The sequence below is a fragment of the Pecten maximus genome, chromosome 8 (genome assembly GCF_902652985.1).
Source record: "Pecten maximus chromosome 8, xPecMax1.1, whole genome shotgun sequence".
NCBI lineage: Eukaryota > Metazoa > Mollusca > Bivalvia > Pectinida > Pectinidae > Pecten > Pecten maximus.
The window spans coordinates 19,349,601-19,372,544 of record NC_047022.1 but is presented as its reverse complement, the minus strand read 5'-3'; the positions used below and the strand labels follow the sequence as shown (position 1 = coordinate 19,372,544).

The following is a 22,944-nucleotide window of genomic DNA, read 5'->3' as shown; positions in this document are numbered from 1 at the left end:
ACACTGAGCAATGCGCTGACTGTCAATGTCAGGCAGGCTGAATGCGGCAGGCTGAATGCGGGAGGCTGAGGGCCTGGGGTTATCATTAGTTGAGGTGCGATGTTTTGGACCTGGGAAACACCTTGGGAGGAGGGCATCATGGGCGATCCTTGAACATTGAGTTGCTGAGGCGGGATATAGTTCATAGCCATGACCGGACTTTATTATGATTCGTAGTCAAATAACTACCATTTAATATGACACCGTTATTAATTAATGAGCTATCGAGTTTATTCTTTTTTGGTGATCTCGATTCAGACGAAGATATAGAGTGGTGTGGACGTTCTCTTTTACCAGTGTTAATTATAATGCTCATGTTACATTAACAATAAGCATACAGCAATACGCATGCAGTATAATTCAAAGTACACGCACTCAGATATATAAATAGGCACCAAGACGTACTGGTAACAGATAACGTGGACATAGCAGAAAGTCAGTGAACTGTGACACAAAACCAGTATAAGAAATGTTATAAGATATTGTAGCATCAAAATACAGACATTTTACCAACTCTCCTCCTCCACACTGCTACCTCAGCGACTCCTGGTCCCGCCCCCCCCCCCCCCCCCGTTTGAATGACACTCCATGGTGCAGAAATGAGAGAAAGAAAACTTCACATATTCATCGGAGCTCTGTTTAGAGTGTCCACTCTACTTGCTGACCACGTTGGATTGATTGCCAATATACACAAAATACACAAAAAACATTTATAAAGTTATCCATAAACCACTTAAATATGTGCAAATATATTAAGACGCTCTATTACCTTTAAAAGTCCCCAAAACATAAAAAAAAAACTTGCGTTATCAAGGGGAGGTAATCTAGGTGTGGCCATTTTCTTATTATAGGCCTCATTCTTTGGAAGAACTTGATATTTGGATTTTTTTCCAGCCAAGTATCCATGTTCAAAACTTATTGAACTGTGTAAAGTGAATGTCTTTTAGTAATTTTGTAAATACCCCAACAAATAATTAGTTTTCTGACGCTACATAGCATAACTACGTACGCAGAAGTTTGACTATAAACTTTAACTATTGTACATGTATATTCTATATTGTGCAACTGATTATCATCATTATAGCTTTTCATTTCATTTCATTTATTTATTCCGTAGGCCTTTCGGCCTATAGGTGAAAATAACAGCATGTGACTATGTATCAGTACATCATACGAATGCATGTAAAAATGATAATGATCAACGTACTATTGTAATACAAAACATAATAATAATATTATATTATGAATTCAATTACATGTGGTAATTTGATCAATTTCAAATGCTAAATTACAGTGACTATTGCCATAACTAAGCATCGATATATGTAATTAATATAAACATGTAGATTAACACAAAACACATTTTTTATTCATTTTAGTATAAAAAAAACTAGACCCTATCTATGATACTCAATAGATACAAGGTCAAACACATTAGACGGGTTGTCTCTACGGGATCCGATTGAGCTATGCGTTGAAATATGTAGGAAACAATTTAAAGCTGTTCCTGGTAACAGTAACCTGATCAGAATTCGATTAAGTTAGCGTTGCCCAGGCATGACTCTGTTGTGTTTCATGACAAGTTACATTATATAATTATAAGGCAGCCATTTAGACGAATCTGAAATTCACATTTTCATTAGATTACAAATTATTGTAACACTTGATGTGTTAATAATCTATGGTCAACAGTTCAAAGTTACTTATATATATACATATGTATTTGAATACAATTTATATTGAATATCTATTAAGCGTCGTATAGTGTAACGGTTGTTGTGTTACAGAGGGTTTTAAAGTTCATAGAGTACGTCACTACCGCTTATTATGGTAAGACATTGTTTATATAATGGTTGCTGTGTTATAGAGTGTTATAAAGTTTATAGACCACGGTACCGTGTAGTATTGTAAGGTACTGTTAATATAACGATGGCTGTGTTATAGAGTGTTATATAGTTTATAGACCACGGTACCGTGTAGTAGGGTAAGGTACTGTTAATATAACGATGGCTGTGTTATAGAGTGTTATATAGTTTATAGACCACGGTACCGTGTAGTAGGGTAAGGTATTGTTAATATAACGATGGCTGTGTTATAGAGTGTTATATAGTTTATAGACCACGGTACCGTGTAGTAGGGTAAGGTATTGTTAATATAACGATGGCTGTGTTATAGAGTGTTATAAAGTTTATAGAGCACGGTACCGTGTAGTAGGGTAAGGTATTGTTAATATAACGATGGCTGTGTTACAGAGTGTTATAAAGTTTATAGACCACGGTACCGTGTAGTAGGGTAAGGTATTGTTAATATAACGGTGGCTGTGTTATAGAGTGTTATAAAGTTGATAGACCACGGTACCGTGTAGTAAGGTAAGGTATTGTTAATATAACGGTGGCTGTGTTATAGAGTGTTATAAAGTTTATAGACCACGGTACCGTGTAGTATAAGGTATTGTTAATATAACGATGGCTGTGTTATAGAGTGTTATAAAGTTTATATACCACGGTACCGTGTAGTATAAGGTATTGTTAATATAACGATGGCTGTGTTATAGAGTGTTATAAAGTTTATATACCACGGTACCGTGTAGTAAGGTAAGGTATTGTTAATGTAACGATGGCTGTGTTATAGAGTGTTATAAAGTTTATAGAGCACGGTACCGTGTAGTAGGGTAAGGTACTGTTAATATAACGATGGCTGTGTTATAGAGTGTTATAAAGTTTATAGACCACGGTACCGTGTAGTAGGGTAAGGTATTGTTAATATAACGATGGCTGTGTTATAGAGTGTTATAAAGTTTATAGACCACGGTACCGTGTAGTATAAGGTATTGTTAATATAACGATGGCTGTGTTATAGAGTGTTATAAAGTTTATAGACCACGGTACCGTGTAGTAGGGTAAGGTACTGTTAATATAACGATGGCTGTGTTATAGAGTGTTATAAAGTTTATAGACCACGGTACCGTGTAGTAGGGTAAGGTATTGTTAATATAACGATGGCTGTGTTATAGAGTGTTTTAAAGTTTATAGACCACGGTACCGTGTAGTAGGGTAAGGTATTGTTAATATAACGATGACTGTGTTATAGAGTATTATAAAGTTTATGGACCACGGTACCGTGTAGTAGGGTAAGGTACTGTTAATATAACGATGGATTTGTTAGAGAATGTTTATTAAAAGTCCATAAATGACGGTACTTGTTCATCTAGCGGTATAGGTGTATTACGGAGTGTTAGCAAGTCCATACAGTATGGCGCCGTGTATTAGTATAAGACATTGTTTATGCATGTATTTCAAATGTAACGGTGTCTTTGTATAAATGCTACACAGTATATATAGATACATATGATATATAATTCATTGGGTGTATTATTGTATTATGTATTGAAACTAAGCTTTGAAACAAGGAAAAGGGGTTATTAATTCCGTCGTTATATTGTCAGGTCTTCATAAATGTCATTGTTGTTTTACATCCTAAAATAGATATGATATGTCGTTTTACCAGCCATATTATGAGGTTTGAACATGGATATAAATAGCCTGTCTAATTTGATTGGCTCGCTAGCATACATTATACGCAGTGATTGGTCACCTGCCGTCTTTTATGTCATCATTCGTGAAAATGCAATTTGGGAAATCAATTGTAAACACATTTTAATTGATAGAAATAGAGAGATCCGAGTGTTCATACAGGATTGTTGGACACTTTTTTTTACAACTTCACGCACAGCGGCACTGTTGTTTGGTTATGGTCGGAAATCGATAAAATCAGAGAGGCATGCATATGAGAGAAACTCCAAATATCATACGGGTACCAACATGTTAACGGTTGACCTCTCGTGGACGCACTTAACACCAAGTTATACTTCTCATAAATAAATCCTAAGCATAACTACGCGAGCTACATACCTATCTTTCTCAAACTTTACGATAATTGCTTTTTGATAAATAATGCTGTTGGTTTGGAACCTATTAGCTTTTTGGAAGGCTATAACTTAGAAGTTTTAGTACCAGATTGTCTGGAACAACATTTTAAATTGGGACTTATTTTACACGTCGGTTAGCCATCACGTTTGGCAGTCACGTCCACATTTTGTTGTATGACTGATGACCAATAAAGACCTTTGACAAACAGCAAACACTCAGACATAGGAGGGACTTCGTGACAGTACATGAAGATACCTCTAATAGTCTAATACGCGATATAAGCTAAGGTTACAAGTTAAATGAATTTTATCAGAAATGTATCACTATACGATCAAGGAGTGTAGGTCAAGGCCAGTTCAGAGAGGGAATAAGACGTGTAGCTAGCCTTAAAGATCGCGAGAGGTAAGAAGTCAGGGTCTTACACTGTGTTACCTTTGTCAACAACCACCAGTTGGGTAACATAATTTGATCTTAAATTTGGTCCCTGATCAGTACCGTCTAATTAATTACGAATCGAACTGTTCATTATTTTATATTTTGTTTGTTTGTTTGTTTATTGTTTGTTATTTGTTTTGTTTTTGTTTTGTTTTTCTTTTTTGGTTGTTTTTGTTTATTTTTTTAATTACCTTTGTGTGTGTGTGTGTGGGTGTGTGTGTGTGTGTGTGTAGGGGTGTGTTCGTGTGTGTTTGTTGTGTTTTTTGTTTATGTTTTGTTTGTTTTTGGTTTTTGGTTTTCTTTAACAAAGTGTGTTAAAATGTACATAAGATAGAAATTAACAAAATCTACATGTACAAGCAAATACGGTGATGTTTTTAATGAAAACATATCACATATTCCCTTTATGTATTATTAGTTGCTTCGATTGCTCATCAAGGCTTATTACAAATGCAAAGCCACTGAGAGGCCGTATCACTAAATGTAACATTGGAGTTCGACGAAGGGAGAAGGATATCAATAATTTACAATTGCGTTAACACCCTTGATAACACATGTCGAATACATGTACATTACTTCGTGACAGTAGTTGGAAATAATAGGATTAGGTGATCTGCGGTAGTAACGATAGTGAGATGTTGGCTGTTGTGGTGTTGGTCTGCTGTATTCAAAGTATTACATCAGGTGAGAAAGTCAAAACTTTTTTTTCTGTTTTCTGTCTTTTTGTTTCATTTTATTTATATATTTTTTCTGATTTTTTGTTTATTTGTTATTTTTGTTTAATTTTGCTGTAGATATTACCTTTATTTTATCATTTCGTGACGCTTTGGGAGTGAACGTTCTCATCACTGTTTAGGACGTATTCCAGCCCTGAGTGCTGACATAATGCAGTTAGATACATATCTTTTTTATTGGTCTATATGCAAATCTATATTTGTGCAGAAATTGTGCCCCAGTTTAATCAAATTTCAGTTGGAGTTGTGATTTTGTTATTATGTTGATATTCTTTGTTGTTTTCGGGAAATGTGACGGAGCCGATCAAAATATTGTCTTAGTACTGTTGGTTCTGTTACCCAACTTTAGGTATAATATATATATATATATATAGATTTTAATAACTGTAACAGATATGATGATTTCGCGGGGGAAATATTTTCGCGTAGTCGCGATGTAACCGCTAAATTATTATTGCACTATTTTTATATATACATGTATATATATTGCTATCTATAGCTACGGATGTCCCTATTCATCATTGAGATAATCTTAAAATAATACGAACACTTCTTCCTCTATCATAAGATAGCAGATTACCATTACAAGTTATTTTTACTTTATGAATATCAAAGTGATTATAAGTCTAGTATTCAGTACACGTGGAAGGTGTCTGTTGACTATTATGAATGATATCCTATAGGTCCAAACGTTAAACAGCAATTCTTTGTTCTATGTACAATGAAGCCTGACTTAATATACAGTGCAGGACCCAGTCAGCGTGTCGGATATGAAAAGGTGTCCATAAAGTCATTGTCAGCAATGTCATAAAGACTGATGGAAAAATATTGAAATGATATGAAGAAGCATAAACATTTCATTTGCTGTTCTGGGAATGGCGTAAAGGAGAAGGCATTACCTTTTTTCATTGTCACGCAATTGCATAAGAAACAAAGTAAAATGTATTGTTACATTTCATCAAGTACATTTTTATGAAAAACAGCCACAAAAGGACAATGGCTGTGATGTTAAAAAAGTTTTTTGTTTGTTTGTTTTGTTTATTTTTGTAGCTATGAATATTAATGCACTGAAAGTGAAATACTGTCATGATTAGTGAATACAAGTGTAATCGTCAGACCACTCTACCATAGAACTAGCGAAATGGGCTGATGTCTCTTGAGATGTTTCCCCGCCAATCGCTCGTAGGTTTTGTCTCATGCGTTGTCCTTCAAAATCCAAAACAACATTTGTTCCCCTTACTGGAGCGTGGAAATAAAAACTAAACATGAATTGGTTAATAAAGTCAGTGAGACAATCCAAAATGTCAAAAACCAATATGCTGCTTCAATCTACCAAATGTAATTAATAATGTACAAGATGGAGAATTCCTACTCACTATAAATAATCCTCGAGACTCTTGCTATGATAGTTAAAATTAGAGGGTATGTCAATATCGCATTCGGCTTATATGAAAAAGGAAACGGACAGGCTAGAAAAAGTATCTCATTACAGAAAAAGAAGAAATAGAAAGAAATGACTTTGTCAACTAATAACTAAGACTGAAAAGAAGAAAGAAAATAAAAAACAGAATTAGAAGAAATTAGTTAAACCAATCTCGCCGGCCCATAGGATAAGTTCAAAGGCTATTTGGCTAGAAGAAGGGGTAAATCTTCCTGAATGCAAAAGTCATCAACTTTGTTTACGAATCTGGAGAAATATCAATCACTCAGGGACATGGCATTATCACCTGTATACCTTAAGGGGAAAGACCACCGGAATATTAAAAAATGGAGGCCATTGACGCTGCTAAATGTTATATACAAACTTGCTTCTGGTTGCTTTCCAGATAGGCTAAAAAGTTTTACATTTTCTTATATCGGACTCTCAAACAGGATTTTTGACAGGAAGAATTACAAGACTGTATTTGATTTAATGAATTAAACTGACGTTAATGACCTTCCTGGACTATCAGTATTGATTGAGTTTGAAAAAAAACTCTTGATTCTACAGTGTATAGCCAGGGATTTTTGGACAAAGTTATGAAATACATGTATATGTTTATTTGGAAATAATATTGGATAAAAACCCCGAGAAAAAATACTTATTATGTGACGGTATATGTGTGCACCTTCTCATATAAGCACATTTCTATCTATATAAAACTATGTATGCATGTTTAGCATCAAAAACTCACATTGCGGGAATATTATAAGATAAAAGAGAGTGTTGAAAGAGATTCTTCCTGTTTGAGGACAGCTATTGTACTAGCGGCTGACCCATAGGCTCCCCAACCCTGGCTGCCCATTAAGCTATGCTAGGTGGAAATAATATGTGCTTTGGATAAAACAAAATAGATATAAGAAAAATAAATAGATAAATACGACAATAAAACCTAAACAGATCAGTGGTTTAGCAGACGACGTGAAATAAAGACAGTTTTCTTTTTCTTTTCAAGTATACCAAATATTGAATTCAGTGTAAAACGCCATATTTGAGGTTTATCAATAAAAACTCCAGTGATTCATTGACAGGACTCGAATATGATGTTGATGTATTCATGTGATGAATGTCAGCAAATCCTATTCTTCATCATTTCAATACAGATAACCTTCTCTGTTCGGATTACCTGGTGTCTGGCTTACACGGCGTCAATGATAGTGCCCTGACAGCGTCCAGTATCTACACTGGTTATGTGAACTCTGACTTTGGCCCGAGAAATGCGAGACTTTTTTATCCTGGTGATAACTCTTTAACGCCGGCGAGAAGAGGTGGATGGGCACCTGGTGTGTCCGATGTAAACGGAAATGCATACATACAGGTAAGAATGATGTAGTTATACTTTCGCACAGGCATACAGTGACATATGTATCTTTATTATACCTTATGTAGGATTATCGCCTTATTATTGGTCAATTCCTAATCACATGACCTGAAACAATATGCAGTGTCAGAAACAGCGGTCAACATTGCCGTGGGATATTGCAATGTTCCCCGCTCCGCCCGAAAACGCACGATTGTTTCTTACGGAAAATCCCGAACATTGAGAAGGGAGACAATTCTTACAAATGCAACAGTGTAGTTTTACATAAATAAAGAGAACTGTACCAGATAAAACAGATTTTTTCACTAGAAAATTTTTCTATTCGGTATAATGAAATAAATAGTGCCCTTGTCTGAGGGGAATATGGAGGATTGTTTCCCCTCGAGAACATTATCTTCCCTCGCCTATCGGCTCGGGAAAATAATGTTCCCTCGGGGAAACAATCCTCCATATTCCCCTCAGACAAGGGCACTATTTATATAATATTTGATGTGAGATCCTGATCTCATTGGGATTTGATATTGTATTTTCCTTGTGCGATATGAAGTCAAACCTCTCTGACACTTGTTGATATACCTGGCATACGTAGTTCCGTTGCACCCTCCGTAGTTCTTTATTTTTAGAATGTGACTTGACCCGGATATGACCTAGATTTGTATGATTAGTGTCAATGAAACAGAAGACGTTAACCCCTCCGGAAGACCTGGTCTGATCATACCTGTACTTGTTCAATGATTTCACTTCAGTTTATTATTTTGTTCTTATTTGCCCTAATTTTATCGATCTTAAATAGAATTTGAATATCATTTGAATGTGAGTGTTCTCTGTTATTTTACATCTGTTGTTTACATTTATAATGTGTTTGTGTTTGGGAAAATATTTGTTTGTTTATGCCAGAGTATAGTTCTTTGTTCGTCATTCACTTTATTTAACAAGCCCATTCCAGTGAGGATGTGGTTGAAACAAAAGTTCTTAGTTAATGTTTGTAGCATGATGAGTAGTGCCATTACTTTCCCTTAATCATTTGCTTCAGCTGAAGTTATAAAAAGAAACTTCATTGTCGTGTACATATATATTTTTGCGTAATAAACTTCATTCAAGCATGGTATTAAATTCATCGAGTCTTCTCTCCACTTCGTATCCGAGATAACAACACCAACACTCAAATATTCATTTGCCGTACTAGCTCGTCTGTAACTAGTGCAGTAGGCGTTTAATGATTTTTTTTACTCACTCACGCGGACGTAATACAAACGCCCCTATCTCGCACCCTCCGTACCCACGCGAGCGTCCCAGACGCTCCATACCTGCCCCTCATCGAATGTATCGCGCGCCCAGGAAAAACCGGAGATAGCCCCGGGAAACCTGTATCCAACTTGGCAGGAATCAATTATCTCCAACTACGATACATTCTCCGGGCCGACACAGGGACCGGTGTCAAGAAAAACGAAAAAAAAAAAACCACCCAACCGCCCCTTACGATAATACATTATGTGGACACAAAATACACCCTATAATACGTACAATGTACTGTACGAGATCACACCGACTCCCCGAAATGCCTAACAGCAAGACCATGTAGCAAGGCTACAGAAACGATATAAGCATAATATCAAGCAAAAATTTAGCATGAACTGCACTGGTAGACAACAAGCTAGAGAATGACCCCCTACACCACCTATACGTGTCCTAACCGAGGCCTATAGAAACGCACGTGCACTACGTGCCAGAGAAGACAAACTATTCCCGCTATACTTTAGAAAAGCGGGAATATTTAATTTTGTGTAGGCTCGTGTACCTGGTAATTAACATCCAGAGTAAAAATCCAATATCCTCGATATGAATTATAAACAGAAAGGTATTCAGCTTCTGTTCAACGTCATAGGAAAATCGTTCGAACACGGTCGTAAACACAAATAGATTTGCTTTTCAATTTTTGTTGCGCTTTGAAGGTAACTTCCCCAATGTAATTTAGTGTGTTTTGTCGGTAAAAGAATATTTTATCCTTGTACATTTCTGAAGCAGAGATCGTCTGTTCTGTGTGACGGAAGTGTCATTATTTTCAAATCAATTTTTGCAAGGCTCTGTCTGATTTGTTTACATATTTTACACGATCGCGTACTATGCTTTATCTTTGGGTAGTTTAAAAACTGAAATAAACGATGTTCATTAAAATGTATTTGCGCATATTTCATTACTTTCCCGACACCTAAATTAAGCAATTTTATGATTCCATTTGATCAGATGATATTATTAGATTGTGCACGAGTCTTGACATTTGGCTTCGCATTCGCCCATTGGCCCAATGCTTATCCGAGCTGCATCTATCGGGGGATAACTACTGTCAAGATCACATGACGTTATTGCTACACCACGTTGATCAACGTCATAGAAATGCTTCGCTACAAGGATTTTGATTAAGAACGAGTGCGTTACTATCGCGACATTTTGGCGTTCTGCTGATCATCGTCACGGCAAGGCTTTGTACTGTGATTGGTTGCGAATCAAAAACAAGGAAAGATTCTGATTTAAAGATAATATATAGATAGATATAGAAAGAAATGTGTGAAAATAAGGGAAATATTTATCTAAGAAAGACAGAGTTTAACATATATGTAAATATAACAATTGATGGGCGCCATTATTTCTATCCGTCACCCAGATTGCTTTTATAGTGATAATAAATACAATTTAACACGGGTTTCGTTGTTAACTAAGACAGATACAGTAGGTACATACGTAATAAAATGACCGTTACTCCTGTACACAGATAGCGAGATCGAAAACCTGTGATACTTGTCCCCCCCCCCCCCCCCCCCCCCCCCCCCCCCCCCCCATTTGGCTTTAGACAAGGGAATCTCAATCCGAGGTGGTAGTCTCGTGCTGTTTGGCAGCCAAGCCTCGTGTTTGGCAGCTTCAGTATCTTACCCCGAGGGTTGAGATTCCCCTCTCTCACTCCCATGGGTTAATATTTGTTCCTCGTACTCCGTTTACCCTCGTGTGTTTCTGATATGGACGTTACATTAATGCTCGAAACTATTCACGTGACGTGTATTCATTGTCAAAGTGACGTCATAATAACATCGAGACGGAAATGTCTGTATAATGTACTGACATTTCAGTAATTTCAAATAAGTTTTTACAAAATAATGCACGATTTCCTTGAATAAGGCATTGCTGAAAAATTGGTAAAAGTGTTTTAAGATTAGGAACGTTTTGTACTTTTCTGTTAAAATTGGCTATCGTAAATACATGAAGCGCAAAACTACCGTCGATATGTCAACAACGCCACCTACATGTATATATCGATGTAGATATAGAAGTTTTCAGTTTCTGGTAGTAAATAAAGCCGCTTGTTAAAACACAGCAATTGTGTCATCAATTACTTGGCGTATATGGTGCTCCTTGATACGTCTGATGGTCCTGATGTCATGCCGCGGTTATCATTTTGAGAGCGCTACATTACTTGTTTTCGACCTAGATTTGTATAACAGGTGGAGTTTATCATTTCAAAGAATATTGCTATCCTTCATTTTTGTACCATGTTTATCCCTGTACGCTATATTTTGCTTCCATGTTTTGCCCAACTATTGTCGCTTTTTAGATAGAATTACGGCTGTGTTTACATGTAAGTATTCTGTTGCCATTGAAAACTTGACACTTACCTTATTTTTATACAGGTAACGTTTTCGCAGGTGACAACTGTTGAATCAGTAACAATACAGGGACGATATGCGATCGACAGCAGGTGGGTGAAAACCTTCTACCTACAGTACAGTATAGATGGTGACACGTGGGACAGTGTGACGTCACAGAATGATTCGCCACAGGTAAATATACAAAATATAGGTTCATATGGTAAATATACAAAATATAGGTTATCCCTCCACAAATGCTTTTTAATATACATTATAATTTAAAGTTTTATTACAAATTAAATATCTTAATTTAACATATCTAAGCCGCAGCATTTCCGTGATCAAATTGAAAGCATAAAGCTAATTAAGTTATAAATCCACAAACGACATATTATAAAAGAGACAAATTATATTTTCAAACAGAGTTTTACATCTATGATTCAAATAGTCTAAATAGAAAAGAAAAGCTTGTATTTTGTAATTGTATTTTATTCTAGAGACGACAATCTCTTACAATTTGAAAACTATTTGACAAATAAAACTGAAAGTCTGGAATAAAAATACCTTTTCATGAACAGCGTAGCATCTCAGGAAGTGACTATTTCTTGCGTTGTCATATTAGCACCGTTGGTATTTTTCACAGACGGCAAATTATAAAAGAGATAAACACAAGGCTCCCAGTCCTGATATATCTGATGTGATGCCGTGTAACTAAAAATATTTTATTAGATATTCTTACTTACTACCTATTTTTGTAGTTATTCAATGGCAATTCCGACATGAACACGCCGGTGACGTCTACCATTTCCCCAAACATCGAGGTCATATCCCTGCGCATTAAACCTGCGTCCTGGTACGGCTATCCAGTCCTAAGATTTGACGTCGGTGGGTGTCAGGAACGCGGAATTAACAGTAAGATTCACATTCCTTGTTTATTTTGTGTATTTAGTCTTACACGAATAAAGCATCACAGTTCCGTCATCTTGAATTCAAGTAGCACGGTTAGAAACTATAACCACGTGAACCGGTTTTGTTTGAACGGCGCGTTCCATTACGAGTACTGTTCAGCATTTTCGTCCTCGAGGTGGAACACACGACATATTTGCCAGTAAGGAGCGTATAGTTATACTGAACGGTTTTTCCGCCCTCTCTTTCGTTGGAACGAAAATGAAATGTATTTCATGTTAATCAGAATTGGTAGAAGACGGCCGCCATTTAAAAATGATAAATTATGAGTTTGATTTTGATACATTCTGTATTAGGCTACTTTGATCTAGAGAAGCAAATCTAAGTTTTGCCCAAATGTTTTTAGAATAAAACTCGTGTGACTAATTTTATTCTTTTATTAGAAGTGATGCCATTTGACTTTTCTTACCTTCCGTATCATATCTTATGCATCTTAGAAGATCTTGTTTTACATGTCTACAAAAATAGATGTTTTACTATTTTGTTTTTTATTTATATTCCAAACTGCCTGAATTTCAATATAGTGAAATGCAATTATTATTCTTTATGACTTTTAATGTAATGTATATCATACTTGTAATATTAGCATCCAACATAAAAATATATTGTGTTGTATTGTATTATAATGCCTGATATTGTATTGTATTGTTCATTGTTGTATTGTTCATTGTTGTATTGTTCATTGTTGTATTGTTCATTGTTGTAATGTTCATTGTTGTATTGTTCATTATTGTATTGTTCATTGTTGTATTGTTCATTGTTGTATTGTTCATTATTGTATTGTTCATTATTGTATTGTTCATTGTTGTATTGTTCATTATTGTATTGTTCATTATTGTAATGTTCATTATTTTTATCATATTCTATTGATAACATTTCTTTACAATCACATCCCTCTTCTATTTTACGAAGATGGTCACAGCATGTTTGCCAGGAAGTCTGCAGCGTTATCTGAAGAAATGATTGCCTCCCATACCGTAGTTCCTGCGATGTCGGTATCAACTTTGAAAGATTGTGCATTCACGTGTCGCGATTACGTCACGTGCATAGCATTCTCCTATGAGACTGATAACGGGATCAATTGGTGTAAAGGGTTCAGCGCGTGGATCGTCAATCCGGGAAAACTATCTTCTAATGAAGCAGTTTTCATCAACCAAGGTAAGACAATCTCTTTAATGATTTATTTTCTTAGAAAGAGTTTGTTGTTGATGGTAAAGAAACTGTAATGTCTGGTGTCTTGTCCTTTAGCAACCGAACCCTATTTGACACTGCGCAAGTTCCACCCTGACGGGGCGGGGAAAAGACAATGTCATTATTTATTAGTCTAAACGTGATGACAACGATGCGTTCTGATATAGTTTCGGTATTTTCTATGTCATTTATCCAATCAGCAATCCACACCAATAATGCTTTAACACAATGCACTTTGTTACATCATTCTACCGCTTCAAGACAATAAGGTTGTTAAAAATATTGGATTTTTGTATCAAGCGGAACAAAAATCAGGTACGAAGAAAAGAATTTTCGTTTCTTTTCATTTGCCAATTTCAATCCGAGAGTTTGCCGGAAAGAAGCCTGGACATGTAAACAATCATGATTTTGGGTCTTTGATTGTTATTTACGTAGATTTGATAAAGGATTCCTGACCAAGTCTTGCACCGTTAAATATGTGGATGCAATTTAGATGTTTGATATTATCAAAATCCAAGATATGGTCATTTGACATTCCGCACATTGTACATAGGTTTCTCGCCGCGTTATCCTCAATATCGTTGGAGTAACTTTGGGTGTACACTCACTTGGGTAAAACGATGTGTCGTGAATCAAGATTAGGTCACATTGACCTAGATTTTGACATTTTTGGCCTTTGAGATACAGTAAAACAGAGGTGAATTATTCAAGTTTGCAGGACCAAGTAGAATATTCGACTTATCCGGTGGTCCGACTTAACCGTGTTTCGGATATATACAATGGCATGGATGACCAAAATATATCGTTTGTTAAGCGGATATATGTTCGATAGCATGATGGGACAAAGAAATATATGCAACAAAAGATTTCATATCATAGCAATGTTTGTTTAATGAATATTTAATCAAACATTACAATTTGCAAAAAATACACAAAAACGCACACGTCGTGTGATTAGCACTGTCAAAGCTGATTACACACCCAATCCTCTTGTTGACATTATCGGGATGAATGCAGATCTGTCATGTACGGTGTATAACATTTGTATGAAGCATATCCGTACCATCCCATCCTATATGTAATATCAGGGGAGACATTTTCTGTACCTTGGATTCTTTATTCAAACAGATCAACAGGCATTGAAATGTGATGTGTTGTCTGTTTGTGACATTGATCTATTGCTTATTTTATTTCATTGATAATGAATCTCTTTTCTGAAATGAAATGAAAATACAATTTTTTAAGTGCTTCACAAAAAGTGCATGCATGAACACAATTGTCAGATACATGTAAATGTTTTATTTGCGAATCAATAGCAAATAAAAGCTGACATGCGGTGAAAGCACAACGAAGTTTGCCTAGCTTTATTTGCTTATCTGAAAAGCATAACCAATAAAGATTGTTTTTCTGATTTTTCAAAGATAAAAATAGTAATGACATTTACTATGACTAGAAATCATCAACATTTTGAAAATATGATTTCAATTTTACCAAAAAATGGATATCATTCAAGATTATATTTATATATTTATTACATTTTTTACAAGTGAAATATTGAAATTTCCACATTTTAATTTTAACTCCGGCAGAAAAGTATCTTCACTATATATTTGACTCCCTATCCAAATCACATTTGCTTTGTCTATATTTAATTTCAAACCAGACATTTTTGCAAAGGTATTCAATTCAAAAATGCACTCCTTTAAAGAATTTTCCGAACCATCTAATACTAAAGAGGTATCGTCATCATACTGTGAAATTAGGATTGTAGTGTTACTAACATTTATGCCTTTAATTCTACTGTTATTGATTAGTCTAATACTCAAAATTGCTACACAAAGAACAAAGATATATGGAGCAATTGGATCCCCTTGATGACAGAAATCTATCGTTTGTTAAGCGGATATATGTTCGATAGCATGATGGGACAAAGAAATATATGCAACAAAAGATTTCATATCATAGCAATGTTTGTTTAATGAATATTTAATCAAACATTACAATTTGCAAAAAATACACAAAAACGCACACGTCGTGTGATTAGCACTGTCAAAGCTGATTACACACCCAATCCTCTTGTTGACATTATCTGTCATGTACGGTATATAACATTTGTATGAAGCATATCCGTACCATCCCATCCTATATGTAATATCAGGGGAGACATTTTCTGTACCTTGGATTCTTTATTCAAACAGATCAACAGGCATTGACATGTGATGTGTTGTCTGTTTGTGACATTGATCTATTGCTTATTTTATTTCATTGATAATGAATCTCTTTTCTGAAATGAAATGAAAATACAATTTTTTAAGCGCTTCACAAAAAGTGCATGCATGAACACAATTGTCAGATACATATAAATGTTTTATTTGCGAATCAATAGCAAATAAAAGCTGACATGCGGTGAAAGCACAACGAAGTTTGCCTAGCTTTATTTGCTTATCTGAAAAGCATAACCAATAAAGATTGTTTTTCTGATTTTTCAAAGATAAAAATAGTAATGACATTTACTATGACTAGAAATCATCAACATTTTGAAAATATGATTTCAATTTTACCAAAAAATGGATATCATTCAAGATTATATTTATATATTTATTACATTTTTTGCGAGTGAAATATTGAAATTTCCACTTTTTAATTTTAACTCGGGCAGAAAAGTATCTTCACTATATATTTTACTCCCTATCCAAATCACCTGTGCTTTGTTTATATTTAATTTCAAACCAGACATTTTTGCAAATGTATTCAATTAAAAAAATGCACTCCTTTAAAGAATTTTCCGAACCATCTAATACCAGAGAGGTATCGTCATCATACTGTGAAATTAGGATTGTAGTGTTACTAACATTTATGCCTTTAATTCTACTGTTATTGATTAGTCTAATACTCAAAATTGCTACACAAAGAACAAAGATATATGGAGCAATTGGATCCCCTTGATGACAGCCTCTTCTAATATTTAGGAAAGATGACAAATTGCCCCTTGATTTATAGTAGCATTTACATAATTGTGCAGTACCTTTACCCAGTTTTGTATATCAGGACCAAAATTGAAAAATTTGAAAACCTTATCAATACACCTCAAGGATACAGAATCAAAAGCTTTTTCGAAATCTATCATTAATAACGTTCCTGGAATATTGTTTTCCTCATCATACTGCATAACATCATAAACTAATCTGGTGTTTTCTCAATAAATCGGCCAGAAAGAACATGTTTCATCGTCACTAATTAGTTTATCTAAAACTTTTCTAATTCTATTTGCTATAGATCCAGAGGCAATTTTATAGACTTTATTTAATAATGTTATAGGTCGCCAGGTTTATCCCCCTTAGGAATTCAAGTAATTATACCTTGTTTTTGTGTAGGTGTTAACATACCTTTCTTATATCCTAAATGTATAGACCTAACAATAAAACCACCTTGATATTTCCAAAAACACCTAAAAATTCCATAGTGAAGCCATCTGAACCAGGGCTCTTATTATTTTTCATGTTCTTCAAACTTTTTGCTGCCTCATCAATATAAATAATGCCTTCTAAGCTTTCATAATCACCATGATCTAATTTTCTTACACTTTCAGTATCTAAGAAATCCATCAAATTTACATCTTCAATTGTTCCATTGTCTTTATATAATTTTTCATAAAAGAGGCGACTAAATTTGGGATCTTATCTTTTCTCCTCTTTCTGCACAACTTTCTTCTTCCTAATGTCTCCCTTGACAATGCCTCGCTTCTGGCCTTTAGTTGAACGTTCGCCGCTGTGAGGAAGGCTTTGGGTTCTGTCCCCTAGCCGAGACATACCAGAGTCTTTAAAAATGGTAGTTGCTACTCCTGCTTAGCGCTCAGCATTGTGGTAGTGGGACGACTGGTTCGCCCGTTGTCAGTATAATGTGACCGGGTGGGGTGTCCTGCTGTGTGTCTTCGGCAGTATGCTTCAGTGAGGTAGCACTATAAATCGGCAAACGTTCCGGCCTATCACAAGGAGACTTAGCATGAACATACCGCAGCCTCCCAAAACACACATACGCACTCGCCACACGCATACATGTCGCACGCACAGGAGGCCGTCCTTAAATGACCTTAGCTGTTAATAGGACATTAAACAAAATAAACCAAACAAAACCAATCAAGAATATCACCCTGCTCCGTAATAACTACATTATTCTCTTTCTCAATTTTTGATAATATTTTGGAAGTGAAATTCCTTTTTTTCTAAATTAAAACTTAACTTGATGGTTTTTCTCCTTTTTCTTGCCATTTTGCCCTGGACCTAACAAAACTGCCCTTAATCTTTTGAGGCTGATATTTTCTAATTCCTTTTTCTTTCTTTCTAGATCTTCAGCATCTACCTGGTCCTGCTCTTCAATATCTTGTATGGCTTGACTTAGGTTGTTTTCAATCTGAGTTTGTTGTTTCTTTCTCTATGATGAATAGGATATTGTTTTCCCCCTCATTAATTGCGTACTCTAAATCTGTATCAGGAATGTTAGTAATACTGTTAAGGTTGTACAATGGAAGACAATATTGAGTTTTTATATCCAAAATAGTTTTTTAACTAGTTGTAAATGTTCTTCATTGTAAAGTTAGGATTTGTTAAATTTCTAAAGCCCCTTTCCCCGTCTGAATTCATTAAATTTTAAGTTAACTGTTGGAAATTAGTGGTCTGACCTATATCCAGATTCTATACCTGAGCTATTGACAGTAGATAACAGATTATCCGATAAAAGAAAAAAATCTAATCAAGCAACAGGTCTTAATATTGTGGGAAAAAACCGGAATACCGCGTGGTCGGACAGGTTTGCCTGTGACCTTTCACGTCCGATCAGGGGGATGGTAGCAATCTTTTTGATGAAAAGTACCTTGCTAGATATTAATGTCTTAAAGTTTCTGTTCGTCACCAAACGTTAATTTGACCATCTTCAGGTCTTCTCGACTCCTACGGTTATAGGGAGGAACAGGGAGGTGCTTTCCTGTACAGCGTCATCGAGGTAAGAAAGGACCAAGTCAGCGCATCCGCAACGTGTAGAGCACAATACACACGCTTGTTCAGGATCGACTCGGAATTAAAAATGGCAAGTCTGACAACCATCATCGCTGGAAACAATGTACTCAGTAAGTGGGATGTATCGATTTCGTTACAAACCTATCCAGTAATCCATTAAAGGCAGATTAATATGTACAATTATTTTTTATTAACTTTACCCCTTGTTTATCGGAAAACTGAAAATAATATTGATTTACCTGTTAGACAGTTTTAAATAATAAGGATTCACGGCCATACTGGTGTCATATGTGTCACTAAATCATATATTATTTATGGTATTTTTGCTATCTAATGGGTCCCACGTAGCGATAATGTAAATACATATCTTTTGTTTTTGCATTGCCGGTATCAGCATCGTACCAAACATATAATCATTGTTTTATATACATAAAAAAAGTTATGGATGGATGGCGCAATGGTAACGCGGGTCTCCAATCGGGTGTGAAATGGTATAGGGTCACTTCTGAAATTCATACCCTTCTTGCTCTTCCATCCGGGTCAACAAGAATGAATAACGATATGTGGTCGAGTGGCACTGTGGTGACATGTACACTTGCCATTCACCTAGACGGTCGGGTTTCGATTCGCCGATCGAATGGGAAAAGGTATTGTGTAACCTGGGGCCAACACGAGTGATTAATATTAGTTGATATACTTATTTCGCAATTATTGTAAATATTCATGAAATATGGTTCTCATGAGATGTAAAAAAACAAAACAAAAACAAAACAAAGTTTGTATTTACAAAGTGTAGAAATCATTTCATTTCAGAGAACAACTACAACTTCTACGTTTCCGGACGTTACAATTCACCGACATGGATGCATGATGGTGGAACAGATGAAATAGATGATATCCTCTGGGCCCCTGATAATCCAAATCCAGACCAGGGACACTGTGTTATGTTGACAGAAGCAGGGTTAGCCAGTGTCGATTGTGCGGACAAGCTATATTCAATATGCGGTCACTAGACAGGAATCATTTGCTTTTCAGAATCGAGCCATATGACCGCAATATAAATGGATATTCGAATGTCTTCACTTGTTTCATTTGCATGCGGCGATAATTACTCACAATGACGTGGATCGTTCCACTGCCAATAAACCTAAGAGAACAGAGGAGAAGTTGTGATATTGTGAAAACAACATTAGGCGTCTGTATATTGTGTACAATGTTTACATACTTTACGGGATTACCTCCCTTTATACGGTTGGACTTCTTATTTTCTCTTATAAATTCGAAGTGGATAAATATTCTATGAAATCCTAATCGTGCTCTGTCTACATTTGATATTTTATAATAATATGATAAGCGATCAATTCAAGGACGCTGCAACATTTTTGTTTGTTGTTGTTTAAAAAGAATCATGTTATTCATTTATGTATGTATTTTTTTTTTATAGTTGGTGCCATTTAATGCATTTTGTGACAATCCGAATATACACCGTCGGTGATGTAGTGCTTTACGACACTCATGTTAATGTCACCTTTAAGAACGAGACAGCGATTACTTAAACACGAACGCAAAATTGCATTATCAGATTATTTTTTGTTTCTTCAACGACCAGTAATGCTGGTTAACAAATGTGGAAAAATCCACGATGCCTGATACCTCGCCGCGAGCGCTTATTCACGCAGTACTAATATTAATAGACTATTTCACTTGATCTGAAGGTAAATTATTCCATTAAATATATTCTCTTATTATGAATAATACTTTTTAAAAGGATTTCGTGTATGATCGATACATATTTTTAACTTCAACTAATTCTATGTTAGCATTTCTTCAGATGAATTTTTAAATATGATATCATATACATGTACAGTATATCATATGTTGTCCGAATATTTATCTAAATATTGTGTTAGGGTATTGTTTCCATTACCGTAAATGATAATCAGATGCTTTATATATCTTAATTATAATTGAAACCAATTAGTATGTTATTAATATCACGAAGACATTATTAATACAATTTGCCTCCCTAGTCAGGTAAACAATAAACTGACGAGGAAACCAAAGCTAGGGAAACGGGTAATATCATAGAATGTATGTATTGGAAGTTATCTTGTCTGTGCCGTCCATCTAGCTTTTAAAACAGTTGACATATATCTATAAATACTTTCACATTATTTTCCTTTTATTATTGTGTATTTGATGGTCATTGTCATACTTATTGTTTAATATACACGTATTCATTGTTTTATTGATCTCCATTTTTGTCGATTGGCGCGTAGCTTGATTATGCACTATTCTACCATGTTTGCTATGCAACGCCAGTTTTGATTGGTTTAAAACCATGTATTATTTTCCAATAATACACGCTCGTGCCAATAGTGTATACAGTAATAGTAGTAGTAATACAATGCCGGGAGTCACGGCTGTAACAATTTTATATATCTAATATTCACCCGTTTTATTTAAGGTCATCATAGCCTAGTGGGCTAATGGGTTAGTCTTTCATTAATTTTTATCACGACGCGAGTTCGAATCCTACGGGGGCACACTTTTTTTTTCTTCCTTTTTTTAATTTTCAAAATCAATGCCATATGAAAGATGCTCTTGATCGTAGTACTGTATTGCCTGTATATTTCATCAACAAATAATGTAATACTCAAGAAATAAATCACAAGGTTTTCTCGGGGTTTCTTTGCTGTTTTTCTATTAGAAAGAAGTCGATCTAAGAACTAAACAGTACATGGTAGAATAGAAATAATACACGAATCATCGTTAATTATTTCTTAAGTAAATGAATGATAATGAGGCGCATATTATGTATGATAAGTACATCAAAATGGATAATTTTCACTGGATATTTTATCATATCTGTGCATGATACGGCATATAGAATATGTTGGTGCCATCCCTACTATCGCCCTAATGGCTTTATCTGCTTTGCCTTTAACCTCCCCGTTCAATTTAGCAACTAATGACCTAGTCAATTTCGTAGATAATACGGTACTCTCAACAATTATATCGACGAAACTTAAAATCGAAGATACATTTCCCCCTGATTTCATTAGCCAAGCAAATCCAAGATGTTGGGTGTGAGGAGGATGTATGTTTATAATTATGAAAATATACAGAATAGTTATAAAAATTGATTAACCATCCATTCCTGTCGATTTATACCAAACGTGTTCGTAAATCTTTACAATCTATTTCCATGAATGCTAATTTCCTTTTCAAAGATCAAATATCAGCCGTTTGTCCTCATCATATATTGAACGAAGATAGTTAACACGCCTCACAATGATCTTTCTATTCTCCAAATATCATAGGCCTTCTCTATAGGCTGTCACTTACATGTACATTTGTATCTTGTATGACCTGTCATTCCCTTGAATCCACTTTATCAATGGAAACCATTTCGTGCTGATTTTTAAAAATCCGTCCGGAAATGGTTGTAGTCCTCACACGCGAAGTAGGTTCCCATGGATGAACATTGCATACCCAAATAAAGCTGGTTTCCACTACCGAAAGAGTCGGCAGTTTTTATTAACTTATTGCGGTTATCTATTTATCTACTGTCTGAAAGAAAATGACCCACAACACCTGATTCATATCCTCTAACATGGCACTGCTAAAGGAATACTGTTGTTTGTTACCCTCAGGCCTCCATATAATCTGCTTGTCCTCCTGGTGCTGCATGTGTCGCCTTAATAACACTTACAGGTAAGACACGGTAGGAATTTGCACATGAACATCGCACACAATCACACCAATTTACTGGCAACGAATGCCTTAGAGAAAGTACAATGTTTCATTCCCAGACGAAGTTTCCATGTACTTGTAGTAGTTGGTGACTACCTCAATGCACAACATATTGGAGGCCCGTCGCATGTCATCCAAATCAATTGGAGTAAGGTGTCTTGATCAGGGACACAACCACGTAAGAGCTTTATCTACTGGCAACATTGTATAATCGTGAGAGGCGACAGAATCTGGGATCTTATCTTTCCTCTATTGTTTAAACAATTTTCTTTCTCCTGATGTCTCCCTTGACAATGCCTCACTTGTGGCCTTTAGTTGAGCGTTCACCCTTGTGAGGAAGGCTGTAGTCCCTATTCGATTTCCGAGACATATCAGTCTATTAAAATGATAATTTCTACTACTGCTTAGCGCTCAGCTTTTTGAAGAATGGGACGACTAGTTCC

At 35.4% G+C, this 22,944-nt stretch overlaps 1 protein-coding gene across 1 annotated transcript; it reads left to right on the top strand.

Annotated features, from left to right (window-relative positions):
* Positions 1 to 12,343: 12,343 nt before the first annotated feature.
* LOC117333777 lies at positions 12,344 to 20,195 on the top strand. The gene is made up of 4 exons (XM_033893201.1): positions 12,344 to 12,488; positions 13,455 to 13,700; positions 18,667 to 18,855; positions 19,559 to 20,195. The coding sequence occupies exons 1-4, from the start codon at positions 12,356 to 12,358 to the stop codon at positions 19,756 to 19,758; spliced, it is 768 nt and encodes a 255-aa protein (XP_033749092.1). The 5' UTR covers positions 12,344 to 12,355; the 3' UTR covers positions 19,759 to 20,195.
* Positions 20,196 to 22,944: the final 2,749 nt, after the last annotated feature.

Bases quoted from the DNA above. Each gene is read 5' to 3' on its own strand.
- LOC117333777 (XM_033893201.1), top strand. From the start codon at position 12,356: ATGAACACGCCGGTGACGTCTACCATTTCCCCAAACATCGAGGTCATA. The intron at 12,489-13,454 runs GTAAGATTCACA...TATTTTACGAAG, and splicing joins TCAGGAACGCGGAATTAACA to ATGGTCACAGCATGTTTGCC. The intron at 13,701-18,666 runs GTAAGACAATCT...GACCATCTTCAG, and splicing joins AGCAGTTTTCATCAACCAAG to GTCTTCTCGACTCCTACGGT.